Source organism: Akebia trifoliata, chromosome 14 (assembly GCF_017979445.1).
Source record: "Akebia trifoliata isolate Shusen 1 chromosome 14, ASM1797944v1, whole genome shotgun sequence".
NCBI classification, from domain to species: Eukaryota; Viridiplantae; Streptophyta; class Magnoliopsida; order Ranunculales; family Lardizabalaceae; genus Akebia; species Akebia trifoliata.
The window spans coordinates 33,481,045-33,500,186 of record NC_141388.1 but is presented as its reverse complement, the minus strand read 5'-3'; the positions used below and the strand labels follow the sequence as shown (position 1 = coordinate 33,500,186).

At 33.8% G+C, this 19,142-nt stretch overlaps 1 protein-coding gene across 3 annotated transcripts; it reads right to left on the bottom strand.

Moving 5' to 3' along the window:
• Positions 1-5,063: 5,063 nt before the first annotated feature.
• On the bottom strand, positions 5,064-9,019 carry LOC147386869 (large ribosomal subunit protein eL24-like). Of its 3 annotated transcripts, none has more exons than XR_015172271.1 (7): positions 8,771-9,011; positions 8,540-8,641; positions 7,901-8,120; positions 6,775-6,872; positions 6,538-6,621; positions 6,328-6,419; positions 5,064-5,438 (listed from the first exon to the last, which is right to left on the bottom strand). XR_015172271.1 is itself a non-coding variant. In XM_086424326.1 (7 exons), exons 3-7 carry the CDS (start codon positions 8,099-8,101, stop codon positions 5,387-5,389), a joined length of 516 nt encoding a protein of 171 aa, XP_086280452.1. In that variant the 5' UTR covers positions 8,102-8,120; positions 8,540-8,641; positions 8,771-9,019; the 3' UTR covers positions 5,066-5,386. The 3 variants fall into 3 exon arrangements, 2 of the variants coding, with proteins under 2 accessions (XP_086280452.1, XP_086280453.1); XM_086424326.1 differs by having other exon boundaries at positions 5,066-5,438; positions 6,786-6,872; positions 8,771-9,019; XM_086424327.1 differs by lacking the exons at positions 5,064-5,438; positions 6,328-6,419; positions 6,538-6,621; positions 6,775-6,872 and having other exon boundaries at positions 7,824-8,120; positions 8,771-9,003.
• Between the last annotated feature and the right edge of the window lie 10,123 nt (positions 9,020-19,142).

Here is a 19,142-nt window from a genome sequence, read left to right as displayed (position 1 = left end):
GAGCATAGCACGGCTCCAAGTGCTGTAATTTTCTCCGTTCAGTGGTTGTGTGATGAGTACAAGCCCAGGTTGATCGAAATAATGAAGGTAAAGAGGATCATTTGGATTATCGAACTTGCTAGCCTCAGGCTTGGCTAAGTTGTGAGTTTTGCCTTTTCCTGCCATGTTAATCGGCTAGAGAAAGGTGGGTAATTTCTTGGATGAAAAAAAAAAAAAAAAACAATAGTTTCAGAACCTTGGCTGCTCTAATACCATGAAAAAAATAGGTAATCTCAGAGAATTAGAGCTATGGAAGGATATCCCGTTGTCTCATTGTGAGGCTGGGATTGAGTTTATATAAGGTACTAACAAAATTTTTACAATTGTGGTATCCTCAATAATATATTTTGTACAAAAACAATTAGAGAAAATTTCATACTACAACAGATTTGGTGGAAAGGATTTTATATTATAGCAGATTTGGTGGAGAGGATTTTCCATAAGTGAATGGGATGCTTATCCCATAATTGATTCGGTACAGCTCAGAGTATCATTCTTTAACATTCTAGATTTCATGAACCAAGGTGATATCTACCTGGCATTGAGTGGGTTATCAAGGTAAAGTTGAGCTATAACTCAGCTGGACACTAAGGTTGGGTTGAAATTGTAAGGAGAAAAGAGATTTGTTGGACTGCGTGCATAAACTCAAGTTTGGAATGACAGATGGTTTTAAAGAGAGACAATGAGACCCACTTAGATAGAGTTTCGGTTATATTTGAGGGGTTATATATGGTGCTTCTTAACACTATGTATGATATATGACTCCACTCATGATTCATTAATCTTAACCCTACAATTGTTAAATACTAATTGATGGATTATTTTGTACAGCTTAGGATGTAGCTCTATCATCTTCAATGCTCTCAGCAAGTATATTTCAATATCGCAGCATACAAGATAAAAGGTGGCAATTGGTAAGAGATATGATTATCTTGAAGACAATCATAAATTTAGAGCAAAATTGAAGGGAAAAAAAGCATGAAGAACATTTTTGAACATCAAAATGGGCCTTCTTTTTTCTTATTTTTTTAATTTGATAGGCCCCAACTCCTTCCCTCCACTAATATGCATATATACATACGAAAAATCCAAACATTCATGAAAGATGGTTCAATGGGAAAAATCCAAACATTCTTATTTTTTTAATTTGATAGACCCAACAACTTCTCTATGTATACATTCAAAGAGATATACGTACGGAAAATCTACATTTACTCATGTCTATTGAGCTTATAGGTTGGTTATTTCCCTTGGAGACTATAAAACTTGGTGGTAAGAAGCTAAAATATTCCGAAAGATGTTCAATGGGAAGTGAGGCACGTGTTTAGTGAAGAAAATCATAGGGCAGGTGCCTTAGATTCCTTTACTTCAAACTCTTAAGTATAATTGGGTTTTTCTACTATTGAGAGTCTTCCTTTTGATAGCTCAATAAGTGTTTATGGGTGATTGGATGAATCTTCCATCCCCTAGACATATGTGTATCCACCAAAATTTTGAGGAGATCTTTTATAAGTAAAAATCCCTAAAGTTATAATAGGTCACGCATCCAAATTGAGTTCATTAATGGGAACGTACCTCCTACAAACCTAGGTTTTGAGTTTTTGCAGATAAAGCTCATGATCTAACAAATTCAAGTGATCTGCATTGAGTATTGAGTCCATACACCCAACAAACAGGTTAGCCCATGGTTAAATTCAAAGTTCACTAAAATGAGATGGATCAATAACCAAATACCATTGAAATTGATTATGTAAAATCCTATTAGATAGAGGAGCATATTTGAAAATACTATTTTACCCTAAATTTATAAATACTAAAGTTTCTCTTATTAAGGGGGAGAAGGGGATCACTTTTTCTCAAAAGATAGAAGTTTTCTTTCTAGAGAAGAAAAAACTCTTAAGCCCTCCTCGACAGACAAACTAAGCTCTTTAATAAAAACTTGGATTTTTATTCAAGAGAAGATTAAGCTCAAAAATTTATCGACCTATAATTAGATTTCTTGCTTTTGTTTAGATCATTTTGATTTGCGAACCTTGGCACTACTCCTTGATTAATACCATTCTACTGATTAGTCGAGTTGGTTGGGGTGAGATTCTATTTTTCCCTTTGACCATTCTCAGTTCCCACCAAGTATTAAGCTAGGTCGCGGTAAATACTAATTTTTGCTTGTAATGATTCTATGGTGTTTCCGGGTTTAGCTTGATATTTTACATTGGGATCGTTCGATCCTTTAAAGAGACATGTCTTTATCCCACAACATTATAAAAATGCACTCGCAAATATTAGGGCAGTTTTCTATAGAGATTCTCTATTTTGAATGTAAATGATCTCCTAATTGAAGCATATAAAACATTCATGGCTGATCAATTAAATTTATCTTCAATCTAGCTTGTACAGAAAGGTGTAATTGTTTTCATATTAATACAAATATCATTTTCTTTTAAGAGAATACTTTTCTTAAAGAGAATTTACATTGTTATCTTTCTTTACCCAGCTTTTATTCTTTATTGAACAACTCATTTTTAAGAAGGTATCTGATATAGTTTTTGTTGTCATCTACCCAATCAATCTTGCACTTAGACCCCTACGTATTTTTCACCCCTATCAAATTCATTGTTGTTGTGTCATTGAGGGACAGTTCTCAATATGGCTAGGTTGGAATACCTCATTGACCTTGGGCATTATACAAGGACTATGGCTTCATGAGGGACCAGTAATTCAAAATCCCAATGGGACGGAGGTCTTCCGTCAAGTTTTGAATGACATCTTATAGACATAGTAACAAATGAATCTAATCCATCTATTACAAACGATATATTGGATAGAGAAGACAACCTAGTCTTATTTTAAAATTAGAGTTGATTGGAAAAATATTGTTCCTTCATTAAATTTCTACGATGTCTTATTTTATTTGATACATAATCACGGGGTCATCACTTAAGTAAGTAATCAATTAGCATCGGGGTGCAGGATATAACCCTCATCCTCATCATCATTGTCATAGTAATTATCATCATTGTAGAGGTTTAAGATGACAAAGGATATCAATTTAGTCCATCGGCCCATTAGCCCCTGCCTGGCCGAACCAAACAAAATAACGATTGGGGTTTTCTGTATTGAGCTTTCAAATTACACGTGTGACAAACAGAATCTGTGGACATGTGCACCATGTTTGACTGAATTTTAGGGGAAAAAGATAATAAATTGGGGGAAAGAATGATAAGAGTGAGTGAAGCAATTAAATTATTATTATTATTTTTTTTCACAAGTCAAAATTTAGTCCTCGGAGGCTCAAATAAATGCGTGAAAGAACTTTTCCAACACGTGTATAAATATTCCTTTATTATTAAATGTACTCTGTAAAAATAATGACGTCAACGGTCATTTTACATTACGTGGAATATTTAGACATTACACCTCTGGATTCTGATAAATATTTGAGATAACCCCATATTTTTAAACCTATGGCATATCTCTTGATCCCATGTCTTCTTTGATAGTCTAATAGAAAATGACACAAAATTGAGTAATGGTTTTCTCACTCCCCCCACATGGTACACTCAAAATACTCTTCTAATGTGACATGTACTAGAATATATTTTCATCTTAAAATAAATGGACTGCACATATTTACAAGGATGTGTATATGTATATCTCAAGACATAAATTCTATGATTCTATTACATGCCATATCAAGAGATTATTTTGAATATGTTACATGAGGAAGCATGTAATCACAATTATTTAGCTAATAAAAGAATATTTACATAACAGTAATGAGTTTTTTATTCTCTCACGTGACATACTAAATTTTTTTTTCTTGATGTGACATATGTTAAATCATAGACTATTTTCTTAAGATAAACAATTGCACTTATTTATAAAGATGTGCAGAAGTGTATCCTGAGGTATAAAATCTATTCTAGCATATGCCACGAGAGTATTTTAGGTATGCCACATGGGGAAGTCCCATTATCCCAACCCTTTACACAAACATAGGAAAAGTTCTTCCATGCATTTATTCGAGGGCACCATCCTAACTTGTCTAAGGACAGACTTGTTTCACCGACTCTTATCTTCCTTTGCCTGATTTGTTGTCTCATTTTGTTAGTCAATTTCAGTCACATACACTGCGCTTGTCCACGGATTCTATTTGCTACCCGTGTGTGATTTGTTAAATTATCAACCAACCTAGTTTATAATTTTTTTTAATTTATTTTGAAAACTCTTATTGGCATCACTACTTTTACTTGTTACACCCTAATTTCTTAAATAATTTATCACATCCCAATTAAAAATTAAAACACATCCTTCAAATATTACTAAAGTTTGACACAAATTATAATCTCAGCATTACAAATCATTATAAGACTCATTTAAACAATTTCAGTAATTGTTTACGACTATGATTAGGCTCACACAAAATCTTCAACACAAAAACTTGAAATCTAGAGAGTGAGAATTTCTTGGCACCCCAACTTTTAATTAATTTCAACTATTTGCTTATTTCATTTATTTATTATTGAGGTGCAATAAGTAAAAGTTGGGGTGCCAATAACAACTATCTTTATTTTTAATTTTATTTTTATAAGATTTATCATTTTTATTTTTCTAATCTTTTAACTAGTTGGTGGTATGTGCGAACCCATATCACTACGTCATAATGCGCTAAAAACGACTGTCCATGACAGTCGTTTTTGAAAAAATCGACTGCCCCTGCAATCGGAATAGGAGTCGTTTTAAAAGGAGTGGTTTTTAAAATGCGACAGACCAAAATAGTCGGAAAAAACGACTGTCCAGGACAGTCGGAAAAAACGACTGTCTTAGACAGTCGTAAAAAACGACGGTTTTAGAGAGTTGTAAAACTATCGTTTTTTCCGACTACTAAAGACAGTCGTTTTTCTGAATTTATAATAATAAAAAAAAAATTCTGAATTTTCAATTTGAAAAAATGGATCATTACATTCATCGCAAATATTCTTTCAATAATTTGGTATAAGAAAGGTGCTAAAATACAAAATACAGCGTTCTTTCAAGTCTCACTTCAATACGATCTAAATATAAAAGTTTCTAAAAATACATATAAACTACTGATTGAACTTTGCCACCACCACCAGATCCATACTTCTTCCCCAACACGATCAACTGCAGCTTGTCGTAACCAACAAGCACACCAGCACCTGCAACTACACGCAAGATGTTTGTGCCAGCACCCATAAAGAGGGACTTGGCCCTTTCATTCTTGAGAATCTGAGAGAATGCATCCAATGAACTCTTCTACTTGATCACCTCTCCAAATGTCATCATCATCCTTCGACGCACTGTATCAATAGGGTATGAGGCCAGCTCAGCCCCAATTGTGATCCCCATCCCAAAAGAAAACTTGCTTGTAAGCTATCCTGCAATCACCAAACACAATAGCACACATTGTCCAAACTGTAAACATATACAGCCAATAATTACAAAAACCAATATACTAATTTCTTCTGTTTCTACTGACCTGCATATCACCAACCAGCAAAACTGATTTTAGAGAATCATACATTCCAAAGTAGAGCCCACGATACACAATAGAAATTATCAGCACTTTCTATACACAGATCTGACATGTTTGTTCTCTGCCCAAGCCAGTCTTGCTATATCTTTCACCATGGTTGTTCTATAATAAATAGGCTCTTCACATGCTAATGTCCTTAGCCCACACCCATGTGTGGTCCTACATTGCTCTCTTAGGCATTTTGCAGCCCTTTGGATTCAACAAGTATTAACTGAGATTTATTTACATTTTCTTCCATTAGTTTTGATATTATTGGCAAAGAAAACAAATGTTTCTAGAAAGTCAGTTCTGACCCCACCAATGAGAGGTATATATATATTGGATGGTTCCTTGTTGCTTCCCAAAACTTCATAAAGAATTGTGATAAATTGACTTGAAAAAAACTACTCGAATTTCACATGCTGATTGTCTACTAAATCAGAGATTTTTTCTGGTGTCTCAAGAAAAAAAAAAGATGAATGGTTCTGTGTACATGCCACATCAGCACGTTAATTTTGAGTGGCTTTTTTTCGAGTCAGTTTATCACGACTAATTCAAACAAGCAACATTACAATCAAGATAACTTGCTAACCTAGCAAATTTACAAGCCTTTCTAAAACTTGATTAAGATCAGATGAATCACAATCAGAAAACAGACAATGAACAGTTAAGAAAAAATAAATAAAATCATTCATGTAAGTGAAATGGTAGCGATCCATTTGTTTTTATACGGTGCCTAAGTAAAAGCTTACAGGAGGGAAGACAAGCTTTGCTTCCAGATGTAGGATCTGCAGCTAGTACGCTGAGGAGTGAAACCACAAAAGATGATTCCAAGAGGCCATACCTGAAGGGCACGCACATACAGACCAGCTTTTTCACAAAGTTGTGCAACAAATAATTACCTTTGTTTAAGAGATATGTGAACTAAGAGAATTACAAGAACTCTTTCAACAAATAATTACCTTTGTTTGAAGAAATGCATGTTCTAGTAAATTTGGTTTCAAGACATCCAACAGAAAGGCTGTTGCCTCATGAATCAGGTTTCTCTGGAATAGAAAACAACAGAAACAAAACAATCCCAAGTGCTATGTTATTCAAATATTGGAGCAGCTTGAATACATTTTCCAGATGGTTAAACAAATATGGGAGCACTCTGTTGTCAACCTAATATTATAAAACCAACATAAGAAACTACATACGAGAGATGTACTTGAAGGAAGAGATCTGTGATTGTGTTGTAATCAACTGGACAGCCTCCCTCCATTTGTGACATCATCAGAGCAAAATTGACAGCTCCCTGTCATCCAAAAGAAGTTGCAAGTCATCCACAAACCACAATCAGAAAATGAGTTTTGGTAAAACATAAGCCACAAATAATGTAGAATACAGGAAAAGGCTCATCTTTTTTTAGTATATGTCGCTTAGGTGGGATATGATGTGTTTATTCAGGGATTGAGCTGTTTTGCTTCTTGTGTTTGGCACTATTACATTCAATGTTTACAAACACTGAGGTGTGAGGCAAGGCGCTCGGCTGATTAGTGCCTCGAGGCATAAGCACCTATTAGTTGGGGTACTACTTCGTTCAGTTTGGGGCCAAATTAAAACTGAACCAACATAGGTCGATAAATAAGAACGAGAACCAATTACTAATCTAGTAAAAATGAAATTCAATGCACGAAACGATCCATATTCAATTCTTTTCATATCTTGGTAAATATCTTACTCTATTAAAAATTGTACATAAAAGAGGTTCAAGAATCCAAATTTAAGAAAGAGCAACATTGAACCTCATCCATGATGAGTGATTTTATACTTTAAGCAACATTGAACCTCATCAGTTTCAACTATTGCTTCAAGCTTTACGAATTTGCACATTGTTTTACCATCACTATCTTTACTAGTGATACCCCATTTAAGAAAGAAAGAAACCCCATTCAATTCGACTGCTATTTGTAGCATGTGAAGGCATTTTATTCCTTAATATGAAATTGATGGTAATACTTCTTGAACATATAATGCCAGTTTATCTCTAGAATTGAAACTGATGGTGATATCGTGTTGAAATTCAGCCAATACAAGAAACAAAATAGAAGGTAACTGGCCATAAATATTATTGTGGTAGTAAGAAATGGGTCGTTCAAGAACCACTTGAAGATCCTTGTGAGAGGAAAGAGAGAATGGTGAATAACATTGAAAAAACAAAGAGACACTCAAAAAAAGCTACAACTTAATCAGTTAGTTTCAAAGAAAACATGCCCGGGAAAATAGGCCCTCCCTCGTCCAGGGAACTAAATACTTCCATGGCCAGATATCCAACGTACTTACTCCATTACTCTTTGGGCGTATCCTTCCAGTCATTTGTGTTGCTGAAGTTAAGTTTCGATGCACTAGAAATCTAGCTGCAACCTCCACTGAAAATTCGTAAGTGCTAAAGACACGATCAACTGGGCTTCTAAGTATGGTTACCACTGAAGTTCTCTCCTTTGGTAGCCTGGACATCATGCTATAGTCGTCATGAGTAACCATCAATCTGCAATTTGGTTTTCTGCATACAAAACCAGAAAAACTATTTACAGCTCTTTATAAAAGCCAAATTAATCAAAGATCTATGGTTGAAGCAAAGCTTGACAGTGATGGTAAAACAATGTGCAAATTCGGAAATATTATTTGCATTGGCACAGTCAATCAGAGACCTTACCATACCATGTCCTACTTATTTAGAGCAAAAACACAGTCAGCAAAGCAAATGTAGATCGACCACTAGTTCAATAAAACAGCAGAACAGCGATGTTTGATCAAGTAACTCATAACATCACTGATCCTACTCATTTAGCATGGTCAAAAAGGAAAAATATCATTATAGAACAAACCCAAACAATCCTAACAGAAGAAACATAGTGAATTACAAATGCAAGAAGTTAATAAAGCACAAAAAATATTTTAAGTACTACATAAGAGAAACACCTTCTTATGTTGCTTCCTGTACATGGCAGTCCAGGTAAGTTTTGATGGCTTCAGTCGGTTGTGGAAGTATCTCTTGCATTTTGAATTAGCGAACAAGAAGACCTAAGGTGATAAATCAGGTGAGATTTCATCAATTTTAAAGGTAAGGTCAATAAGTTGAAATAGTGAAAAATAGAGATTAACATTGAATTGAAAAAAAAGAAAAAAACAAGAACCATTACCAAAGCTTACCTGAGAATCAGCTTGAACGAATCTGATACCCCTACCAGGGAATATCTTGGCACCACTAAAGTGGCAAAGTTCAGTCCTGAAACACTGACACATCATTAAAGCTGCTGCTTTGTTTCAGGTGAATCTTAATTGCTTTTAGAACTTGACACATATCCATGTCTATACTACTTATATGCCTTGCATGCTGGATATTGTCAATTGGATGTATCGGCCGATAACATATCAGTTTTTTAATTAACCGAAACGTTCAATCAATATGATATTTTAAACCATGGTTTTGTTTCTATGTTAGAATTTATATTTGGTACATGTTCTTATTTTTATCCATCTGCCTTCAGAGAAGAGATGTTTATGGAGCGTGGGAGCAGTATCTTGGGTTGGAGCACTCTTACAGCACTCCTAAAAGGGCTTATGCAGCCAATCAGGTAAAGTCCCACATTAATGTTTGTTATATTTTGTCTACATTTCAAATTTACCTGGTTAAAGCGATTGTGACTTGTGAAGAAAGTGAATATGGGCTTTATGAAAAGACCAATATAAAGTTTGTTTGAAGAATAAAAGAAGAGTTAAAAAGGATTTGATTTGTTTATGTTTGTAAGTGGGATTTAGAGTCGTTTGTACAAAACTTAGAAGAAGTTTTGGCTTTTTAAGACCACAATAGAAAGTCACATGTGACAGTATATTTAGCTTTAGATGGGTCCATAAGATAGGGTATCAACACATAATAAAAACACATGGTTTAGAGAGAAGACATTATGGTCTCACAAAGGGCTGACACCATAATATATGGGAGTGATTGTTTGTGGTTGTCTTACCCAAATAAGATATTTAAGCAATGATTTCTTAATGTATCTCGAGGCAAATGATCTAGTTTCCTATAATGGATATGTTTGTTTTGCTAAAAATTTCGACTAACAATAAATGAATTGAGATGATAAATTTAGTAAAGAGTTAGGATCCCTGTCTATGTAATTGATATCAGTATCACTTTTATGTAATAGTGTGATATCAATCTGATTTTCGGGATGTGCCCTATCTATGAAGTAGACTTTGGATTGAACATTCAATGGACCACATATACAGCACACAAATACAGCATACAAATACAGCAATTAAAAGAGGTATAAACTACTGCACACAAATATAGCAATTAACCCTCCAACACCACACAAACACACACACACACACACACACCACACACACACACACACACAAATACAGCAATTAAAAGAGGTATAAACTACTACACATAATCATATATACAAATAAAAAAACAAATGTGAAAATGTAATGACAAGTAGGAAATCACCAGTATGCCTCGTGGCTATAGGAAAGTAAACAAGGTATAAATCCAGATAGTCTAACAGAAATGCTTTAAACTAGCCTTGGTGGTAATCAAAAGGTCCTCTCTTTTCACAAGGCCAGACTGAAATCCTTTAGCAAGTGCTTCTCCAACTTCTACTTCGTTCTGGTAATCAGCTGTAAGTAGCAATAGTTTATCAGACTTGTTACTTCATGCAGAATACTCAAAATGTAAATGGAAGAAAGAAAATTATAAAACTATTGGATCAATGAATGAATCCCAATCAAAATAAGCCCCCCAATCATTCACAATTGACTGCATATTACCCATTGGGCATAAGTCAGGTCTGAGTCATGTCGGAAAAACAAATCTTAGCTGAATCAGAATCAGCAATGTCTCCTTATCACAAATTCACTTGCCCCACATCGATCTCGACTAATTGGCTAAAGGAATCAAATTTTTCGATCCAATGAATAACATAAAGTCCCATCTTATCAACCGAAACTTTCCTGAATTTAATTAATGATTAAAATATTCTTACAATGCTTCAAAGATACTAAGTTAATGATAAAAAAGACCAAAATTTTTAAAATAGTTACCAAATGTTCAAAGAAGTTGTTTCCTAAAATAGAAACTCTCACCAAGCTATGTATTTAGGGGACATGGATTGTGCTCCCAAACAGGGCCTTAAATTTAGATTTTCAGATGATAAAACTTCTATGGAGGCATACGTCACAAGATGACAATGAAACAGCTACAAATGCCCATAGGCTGCAATTTTCCTTGTGCATTTTATTGGTTCCTTAAAATAAACTTAATTAGAAAGAAATCATGAATATTTTAAAATTTTAAACAGAATAAAAAGGCAATTAAATGATCCTACAGGAGTGCAGGTCCCAACACTGCAGATCCTGCAATATATAACTTTGAGTTATAATGACCGTAGCATTTTTCGGTTGCTCAAGATTAATTGTTGGAACAAAAAAACCTGAGGTACTTAATAAGAAATCGTTATCGAGTCAGGATCTCCATCAATGAAAATTATATATATATTTAAATTTTTGATGATGTCTTAGTCTAAGTAACATAAATATAACTTGGTTCATAAACAAGAAATATCACTAGAAGAAAAGTAAATAGTTAATTATGGAGATGTTCTACTATGAAATTTCAAAGCATAGCATACGTGTAATGGATTTGATTCTCTTAGGAATTTTTACAAATAGTTGGTGCACATTAATTTGAAGGAAAACCTTCAAAATCAGACAAGAATAATCTAAAATGTTGAATGCAAACTTCAAAGTATTTGAAACCCTAAATTAATTAAGAAAAATTTTAGATTTAATCAAAAACTTTAACATACCTGAAGATTCGACCACAAACCAAGCAAAGGGAGGGAGATCAAACAAAGTCCTAAAACTTTCGAACAAACGTCGATCGATTATGCCCTAAAACTTGCAAATCAAAATTTGATTGCGTCTTCAAAATCACAGATTCTGTGAGTGAGAGAGCAAGCAAAAATATTTCGATCAATTTATTTCCAAAAACAAATCCGATCGATTTACTTTCCAAAATGAAAAAAAATTGATCGATTCTGAGTGAGTGAGATAGAGAAACACTTGATCTAGACTTAGAGAGTTGATTCGAGAAGATAGATCCAAGAGAGAGAGAGAGATTCGAGAAGAGAGATCCGAGAGAGAGATTCGAGAAGTAAGATCCGAGAAAAGAGATTGGAGAAGAGTGACGGATTTGAGAGGGAACGAAAGATAAGAGCAGTCAAGTGAGAGTGAAAGGAGCGACAATGATGAGTAGAGAGTGAGAGTGAGAGAAGAGAGTTCGTCAATGGCAGAAGTCGAGCTTCTGTCTGAAAATTTTTGTTAAAATGACTATCGGCACTCCAACTTTTACTTCTTACATGAAACGACGTTTAAACGATAGTCAAAAACTGTCGTAATTAACGACAGCCTTTAGCAGTCGTTTTTAGCGCATTTCTACAGTCGCAATAACCGTAATATGACGTAGTGTATGTATTACAAAAATTAGGATTTATGCATAGTTAAAAGTTTTATACATAGTTTAAGAAATTATTTTATTTTTTATATAGATAATCTAATTTTATATTACCTTTTAGGGACCGCCAAGTTGTACACAACTAGTAGTTGGTAGCACACCAACATTGAAAAGTAATCATTTTTATAACATCTATTTAACCTACTAATTGCACTTTATTAGTGGTAACGTTAAGATTTAGGATTATTCACCTTCTCATGACCTTGTCTTCTTTGTTCATGTAAATTATAAACACGCTTGTCATACGAATAAGTATTTCTTACAAAAACTATTGAACCAACAATAATTCAAGATGACATTATCGTGGTATGGGACACCGTGTCATGATAAAAGTAATGAATCGGGGTTTTGGGTTTCAACAAAACCCAATGTGGCTTTTTTAGTGGTATTGAGGAAAAAAATTTGGTTGACAGAAACAATTTTTTTTGAGAAAAACTGAAAACTACAAACACTGTTGCACTGTTCAAGAAAAAAGAAATTCAAGGAGTTGTGTAGAAAATTAATTCCATAGATTCACCATGACACGGTATTTGATACCCGCGCAATGGTGAAACATAAAGCTTTTTCTCTCTATTTTTACACTGGAGAGCAAGTTTGGTCCATTAGATTGCATTGAACAGAAATAAATTAAAACAAGTCCTAAAGTAAAAATACAAAAAACGAGAGGGATACTAATGCTACAATTTTCAAATAAAATCGTAAACGCTTCAATTCCTTGACAACAGCACCAATTTGTTTATCAATCTTGCCATGATGTTGATGGAATATTCACTATGTGAAAAAGGCCCATATTTGACGGTCTTAGCCCGTCAAATTTCTCAAAATTTGACGGACCCTCCCGTCAAATATGCCCGTCAAATATTCTCAACTCATCAATCCAAAATCACCTTTGACTGACCTTTTTGATGATGTTGTTGTTTGGTTTTCGAGCAACAATCCTTGGAATGATGAAACGGCATAAACACAGCACAACACTTAGGCTTCCATTCATACTGAATCAACTGCAACACCTCTGAGCCTGACTCCCTATTAAGAACTATTGATTCTGGAAAGCAGCAATTCGGTTCAATCTCTATGCAAATCCTAGCATAGGATAATCGAGATCTATTGGCTATTGGCTCATTCATAGGTAGAGGCACTCCAAAAGTACTTCCAATAGATCCCAAACAATCAGGACCCCAGAATTGCAATGGAAGTTTTGCCAATCATATCCAAACTAGGATCGAATTGAGCATATCCCTAGTCATGGTCAGTCCAGGTTGCCATCTCCAAAGGATCAATGGATGTCCCCCTATAGTCCATATTGCTGAGTTGAGAATGTTTGCACAATCTTCTGAGAGGCTGAACTTAAACAGAAAGAAATCATCATCCATCGAGTTGATCTCCAAAGATCCTTTTATCTTCTAGAGTTTTTAATGGCAACTTTTAACCCCAAAAAATAAGGTCTCTTCCCTAGAACATAACCAACGAGCGTATTTTCCCATCGAATAATCTCTTTTTGAACTTCCTCCTCTGGGATTGAGACAACTCTTTTCCCCTTTAAATATGGTTTTGCTTCAAGGGATCTATCCAAGGTGATGTCTCCATCTCTAAAAAGATTTCTCCATGAAAAGCCACTAGACGATTCACCCATTCTAATAAAGAAAAACAAGATTTACGCATAGAAATTTACAGGTCGTTCTTGTATCAATCCAATGATTAAATCAAACTCAGTCTAGAATTTCTTTTCATAAATCACTTTTCTTTGAAAGAAGGAAAACAAATTGCCAGAGCTCTTAGTAGCTTAGGCCGTGTTTGTTAGATGGTATATACTATCCAACCCTAGGGTCGAGTGCGTTATCCCAATGTTTAAGTGTTTGTTTCACCAACTAGTAATGGGTTATTAAAATAGTGTGTCCAGGAGAGTTTAAGTTGTAGACTTAAAAACGTAGAATGTGAAATCCTACCACATACATAGAATTCCACTTTCCGCATTTCCATTCTCACTCCACTAATAATTTTTATCTCACACGTATCTATCTCTCTTAAATATATTTTTTACCTCATATCTCTTTGAGTTTGACTAGCATTACTAAATTGGTAAGATTTGAACCCTTATGATCGATTATAAAGCTTGCAATAGAGATGCAGAGATAAAGATTTGAACTAAGACTTTGGGCAAGTCGAATTCGTTCCACAAGGACAGTTTGGATTCAAAGATTCAATCGGATAAAAGTCCAAAACAAAATTGGAAAATAGATTTTTCTTAAAAACAAAATTGATTTGTTTAAAAACAGAGATGAGAGTAGCAATTAATTTGTAAGTGAAATTAAAACTGAAAAGAAAGATTGAAAATCTAAGAGAGAGAGATTAGAGAAGTTAATCAAACCTTTGCAATTAATCCATAATGTAGATAAATTCGGAATATAACTCAATCCATGGAGCAAGTCATTGCTCATGGATCGGACGGTGGAACAATTAAATCCTTAAGAGTAATCAAAGGATATTCATGAACACACTAGTATGATTGAGATTGCCCAACTCATCTTCTAATTTTTCACATAGCATAGCCATTCTTGAACTTATCTAAGTAATGGCTATCTAAGTTGGATCAGAATTATAAGTTGGACTACCTTAATCAGAATAGAATTTTCAGAATTAAAACATGTAAGCAAAGCAAGAATTTAAATCTACACTAGAGGGATTAATTTGCTATGGCTTCCTTAACTTCTCTAATGAGAATTTAGCCAATCATTGCAAGCATTGTAATTGCAGAAAAATAATAAAAGAGAAAAGAGAGAATAGGTGAAGAAGATGAAGATGATGATCGATCCGAAATTCTTCTTTTATAGCTCTCCCAACAATTACACAAACAATGAATGGTTCCTCTTGATGTTCTCACTACACTCAAGATCTCACCAAAAAGAAAATTACAGAGAATAAAAGAAGATTAAAGAGAAGAAAAACCAAAAATTAGAGAAGAAGTGAGCCTAAGAGGGACCCAAGAGGGGACCCCTTCTTTGAAATCAACTCTCAAATTTATAATGTTTGTATTCGGATAATCGGGGTGATTTGACGGATAATTCGACTCAAATGACCCAATCAGTTACAACCACCGAAGCTTCTAGAAGCTTCTGTAAAAATCTCGAAGACAAATTCCTCGAAATGACCGCGGCGCGGTCTTGGCTAGCCGCAGCGCTGTGACATGGCGCCCAAAATCCTCGAGATTTTGCCGGATGCTTCCTTTTTGCTCGCATGTTGTAACAGTAATTATTATTTCTTTTGTTGGTTTCCGAATGTGCCCTTTTCACCTGAAATTAGTAACAAACTATTGTTAGCCACATTAATTTGAGATTTAATAAAATTTATTATTATTTTAAGGGAACTAGTATTTATAAAATGGTAATCTCGATGAAATTACGGTCCCAAAATGATATTATTAGGACCTTATCACTTACTAAAGCACTTTGGGTCCCCATGGATTGTCACATTGGAATCTAACCCAACATCCTTCCACAATTCATGGACAAAATCATATTACAAAAAAATTAAAATTTTTTGAACTTGATCCAAGGTATTGAAAATCAATGGCTACTAAGTTCCCAAGACTTGAAATTAAAATTTATCGATGAAAAATAACTTTTTTTTATCTAAATTCTTGGAATTCTGTACTCTACAACCCTGTGGCATCGGATCATGTTTTAATTCAACAAATAGTTTTAACTTTTTATTTGGCACATTTAGTTTCACTATTTTTAATTCAACTAATACTTTTAACCTTTTATTTGTAATATATAAGTTGAAATATCTAAAAGAAAAAAAATCATTTTATTTTATAGAACTTGAAGAGTGTGAAGACAAAGAAATCAAGGTAGAGATAGTTCTGAACAAAGGATATAAAAATTATTAAAATTTTTATATTAGTTTTTTTTTTAAGATTTTTATTTGAGTATTTAATATCATGTGTAATTTGGATTTGAAATACTTATGATTTAAGTACAGACTTGTATTAGTGTTAGCAAACAACATAAAAGTTAAAACCATCTTAAGATCAATGTTAAACAAACAACATACAAATTAATTTACCTCAGGATTACCACCATAGGGTTAAGGAAAACTCAGTTCAGAATATGTAAACTGATTTAGGTAGTTGCTAAACAGTGCATTACAAATTATATCAAAAACAACACGAAAAGGGAAAATCTGAACTCAAAGCTTCATACATTTTCATAGTAGGCAATCAAACAGAAGCAAATAAAAAGAAATATATTTTAAAAAAATAAAAATAAAAAATAAAAGAAGAAGAAGAGGGGCGACTACTTCCATGATATATATATATATATATATATAGCTAGGGGACAGTTCATGGGACTTTATGTAAAAACAATGGTTTTTCAAAATATGGGTTAGAGGTTTTGGATTGAGCTGATTTTTTGTGAGGATGGTCACTATGATGAGAAGATCATCCTCGCAAAAAATCAGCTCAATCTGAAACTTCTAAATCTATCAAAAGTGATTTACAAATTATTGGCAAAAATTCATAAACAATCGACGGTCCATTTTCTAAATCACTTTTAATGGGGTTAGAAGTTTCATACTATACTAATTTTTTTTCTAGATGATCTTCCTATCATAGAGATCATCCTCACCAAAAATCAGTTCAATCCGAAACTTCTAACCCATATTTTGAAAATTTATTAATGTTACATTGTTTTTACATATGTTTTTTCATGTCCCTTGATCCGTTCCCATCTCTCTCTCTCTCTCTCTCTCTCTCTCTCTCTCTCTATATATATATATATATATATATATATATATATATATATATATATATAGAGAGAGAGAGAGAGAGAGAGTATATATATATATATATATAGAGAGAGAGAGAGAGCGAGAGAGAGAGAGTAATAAAACAAAAGTTTAGGGATTTGGTTTTCTAGGATCAAACAACTGTTGTAAGTCAAATTTTCTGGAAAAAAAAATTTGAATCAGCATTGTACCCTGAAGATATAAAAAAAATAAAAAAAATAGATCATTTAAAATCAATTGATACAGAGAAAAGAAAAAGATAAATAAAACAAATCACCTTCTTAAGATTTCACTGAGTTGTTTCAACTCTCGACAAATTTGGGGTTCGATAAAAATACCCTTCTTTCTTCTTCTTCTTCTTCTTCAACATTGAGAAATCATGATAGAGTGGGATGGTTAGAGAATATGACAGAGATATATAGTGAGAGTGGGAGAGAAGGAGAGAGGAGAAGAGGAAATGAAAAAAATATTGCCAAATTGAAGACGGTGAAGGCACCAAATTTGTTGACCGACTATAGATGGGTTCTATAAGAAAAACGCCTCGATTTTTCATCTCTTTAATGGTATTTTGGAAGAAAGAGCATCAATTTAGAGTTTATTATACTGATTCACAAAATAGCCATAGATTTTCTTCATTAAAATCAGCTCTGCTGGGTTTCATTGCTTCCTTCTTCAAAGGCATTTTCAACAGAACTGCCACCCATTGATCTCTTATCTTGATCTTTCACATAGCCTTCTATGAGACCATAAATAACAGCCTTCGAAATCCTATCTTCATCTCCTATCTCAACGATTTTAAAAAATGCCTAAACAAACGGCCTTCTAAACCTCAATTTGTTCAAACATTTTAACAAACAAAAAAAAAAGTATTAGCTATAGCATCCATTATAGGTGTTCCTTTTCGCCGTTATAAATTTCCCAAAATGCATTTGATGTTGTGGGAAGCCTATGCCAGCAGTTTCTTATATCCACTGCTAAAATGTGCCATTATAGATCATAAATTTTGTAGTGATCACAATATTGAAAAAAAATACAAGGGTTTAACCATTTAACATTTGAACCAAAAAAAAAACCTATTAGCTATAGCATCCGTTACAGGTGTTCCTTTCTGCCATTATAAATCTCCCAAAATGCAATTGATGTTACGGGAAGCCTATGCCAGCAGTTTCTTATATCCACCACTAAAATGTGCCATTATAGTTCATAAATTTTGGAGTGATCACAATATTGAAAAAAAATACAAGGATTTCCAAACCCTAGCTTCTCACCACCAAGAATGGTGAAACTTTTTCATGTTATGGATTATGTACTTTTACTAGTAACTTAAATTTAACATTTTCTAAGGATAGAGATCATCCTCACCAATATCGTCTATGGGCTCATGATCTCCATGTGAGCCCAATGCTCATGTGTATAATATAGATATCAATTTTTCAGAAGACTAGGCTTGTTGAATATGTGCTAGGCCGGTAAGATAGAAGTTAAGGCTTACAAATGAACATATTAAGAAGAAAAGTTATTTTGATTTTACGTATGTATGTAAAGATATTAGTGGAAGGAAGGAGTGGGGCTCATAGACTTAGAAAAATTAAGAAAAACAATTATAATTTTGAAATTCAAAATTTTCATTTATATATGCTTTTTCTTTTTTTCTTTTTTTAAAGATATTTCTTTTGCTAAGCAAGCGAGTGAATTTCATTAATGTAAGAAAAGAATTACAACCATCTGGTGTTAGAATATAAGTGGAACCATCTATTATATCCGGTGGCAAGAAGCACCATATCTATCCTCCAAATCAAACCAAAACAGGGTTCTGCAACTCTATCTAAGTGGGTTTCTCTTTCTTAACCCACCTGTAGCTTCTATGTTTGCATGCATGCCAACAAATCTCACTTCACCTTACAAGTTTAACTAAACCCTAGTGCTCAGCTGAACTTAATCATCTTACTCTTAAAATCCACTTAATGCAAGATAACTATCACCTTGCATGCTTCATGGAATCTCTCATTTTCTCATACTCATGAGATTTTGAACCAAGAAATCCCACAAAAATATTGACGATCAAATAATCTTTACTAATGACCTTCTCTTCTACTTCTCTCACTTTCTCTCTCTTCCAGTCTTCTTGTCAAAAGTGACAACAAATGTCTCTCTTCACCTACACTTGGGATTCTTCTCTCTTACTCTGTTCTCCTCCTCTCTACATTTGCA

What these genes read in the sequence shown, in the direction of transcription:
- LOC147386869 (XM_086424326.1), bottom strand. Translation starts at nt 8,101, where the DNA reads ATGGTTACTCATGACGACTATAGCATGATGTCCAGGCTACCAAAGGAG. An exon ending in TACGCCCAAAGAGTAATGGA is followed by an intron (nt 6,873 to 7,900) that starts GTAAGTACGTTG and finishes TTTGGATGACAG; the next exon opens with GGAGCTGTCAATTTTGCTCT. An exon ending in ATGCATTTCTTCAAACAAAG is followed by an intron (nt 6,420 to 6,537) that starts GTAATTATTTGT and finishes CGTGCCCTTCAG; the next exon opens with GTATGGCCTCTTGGAATCAT.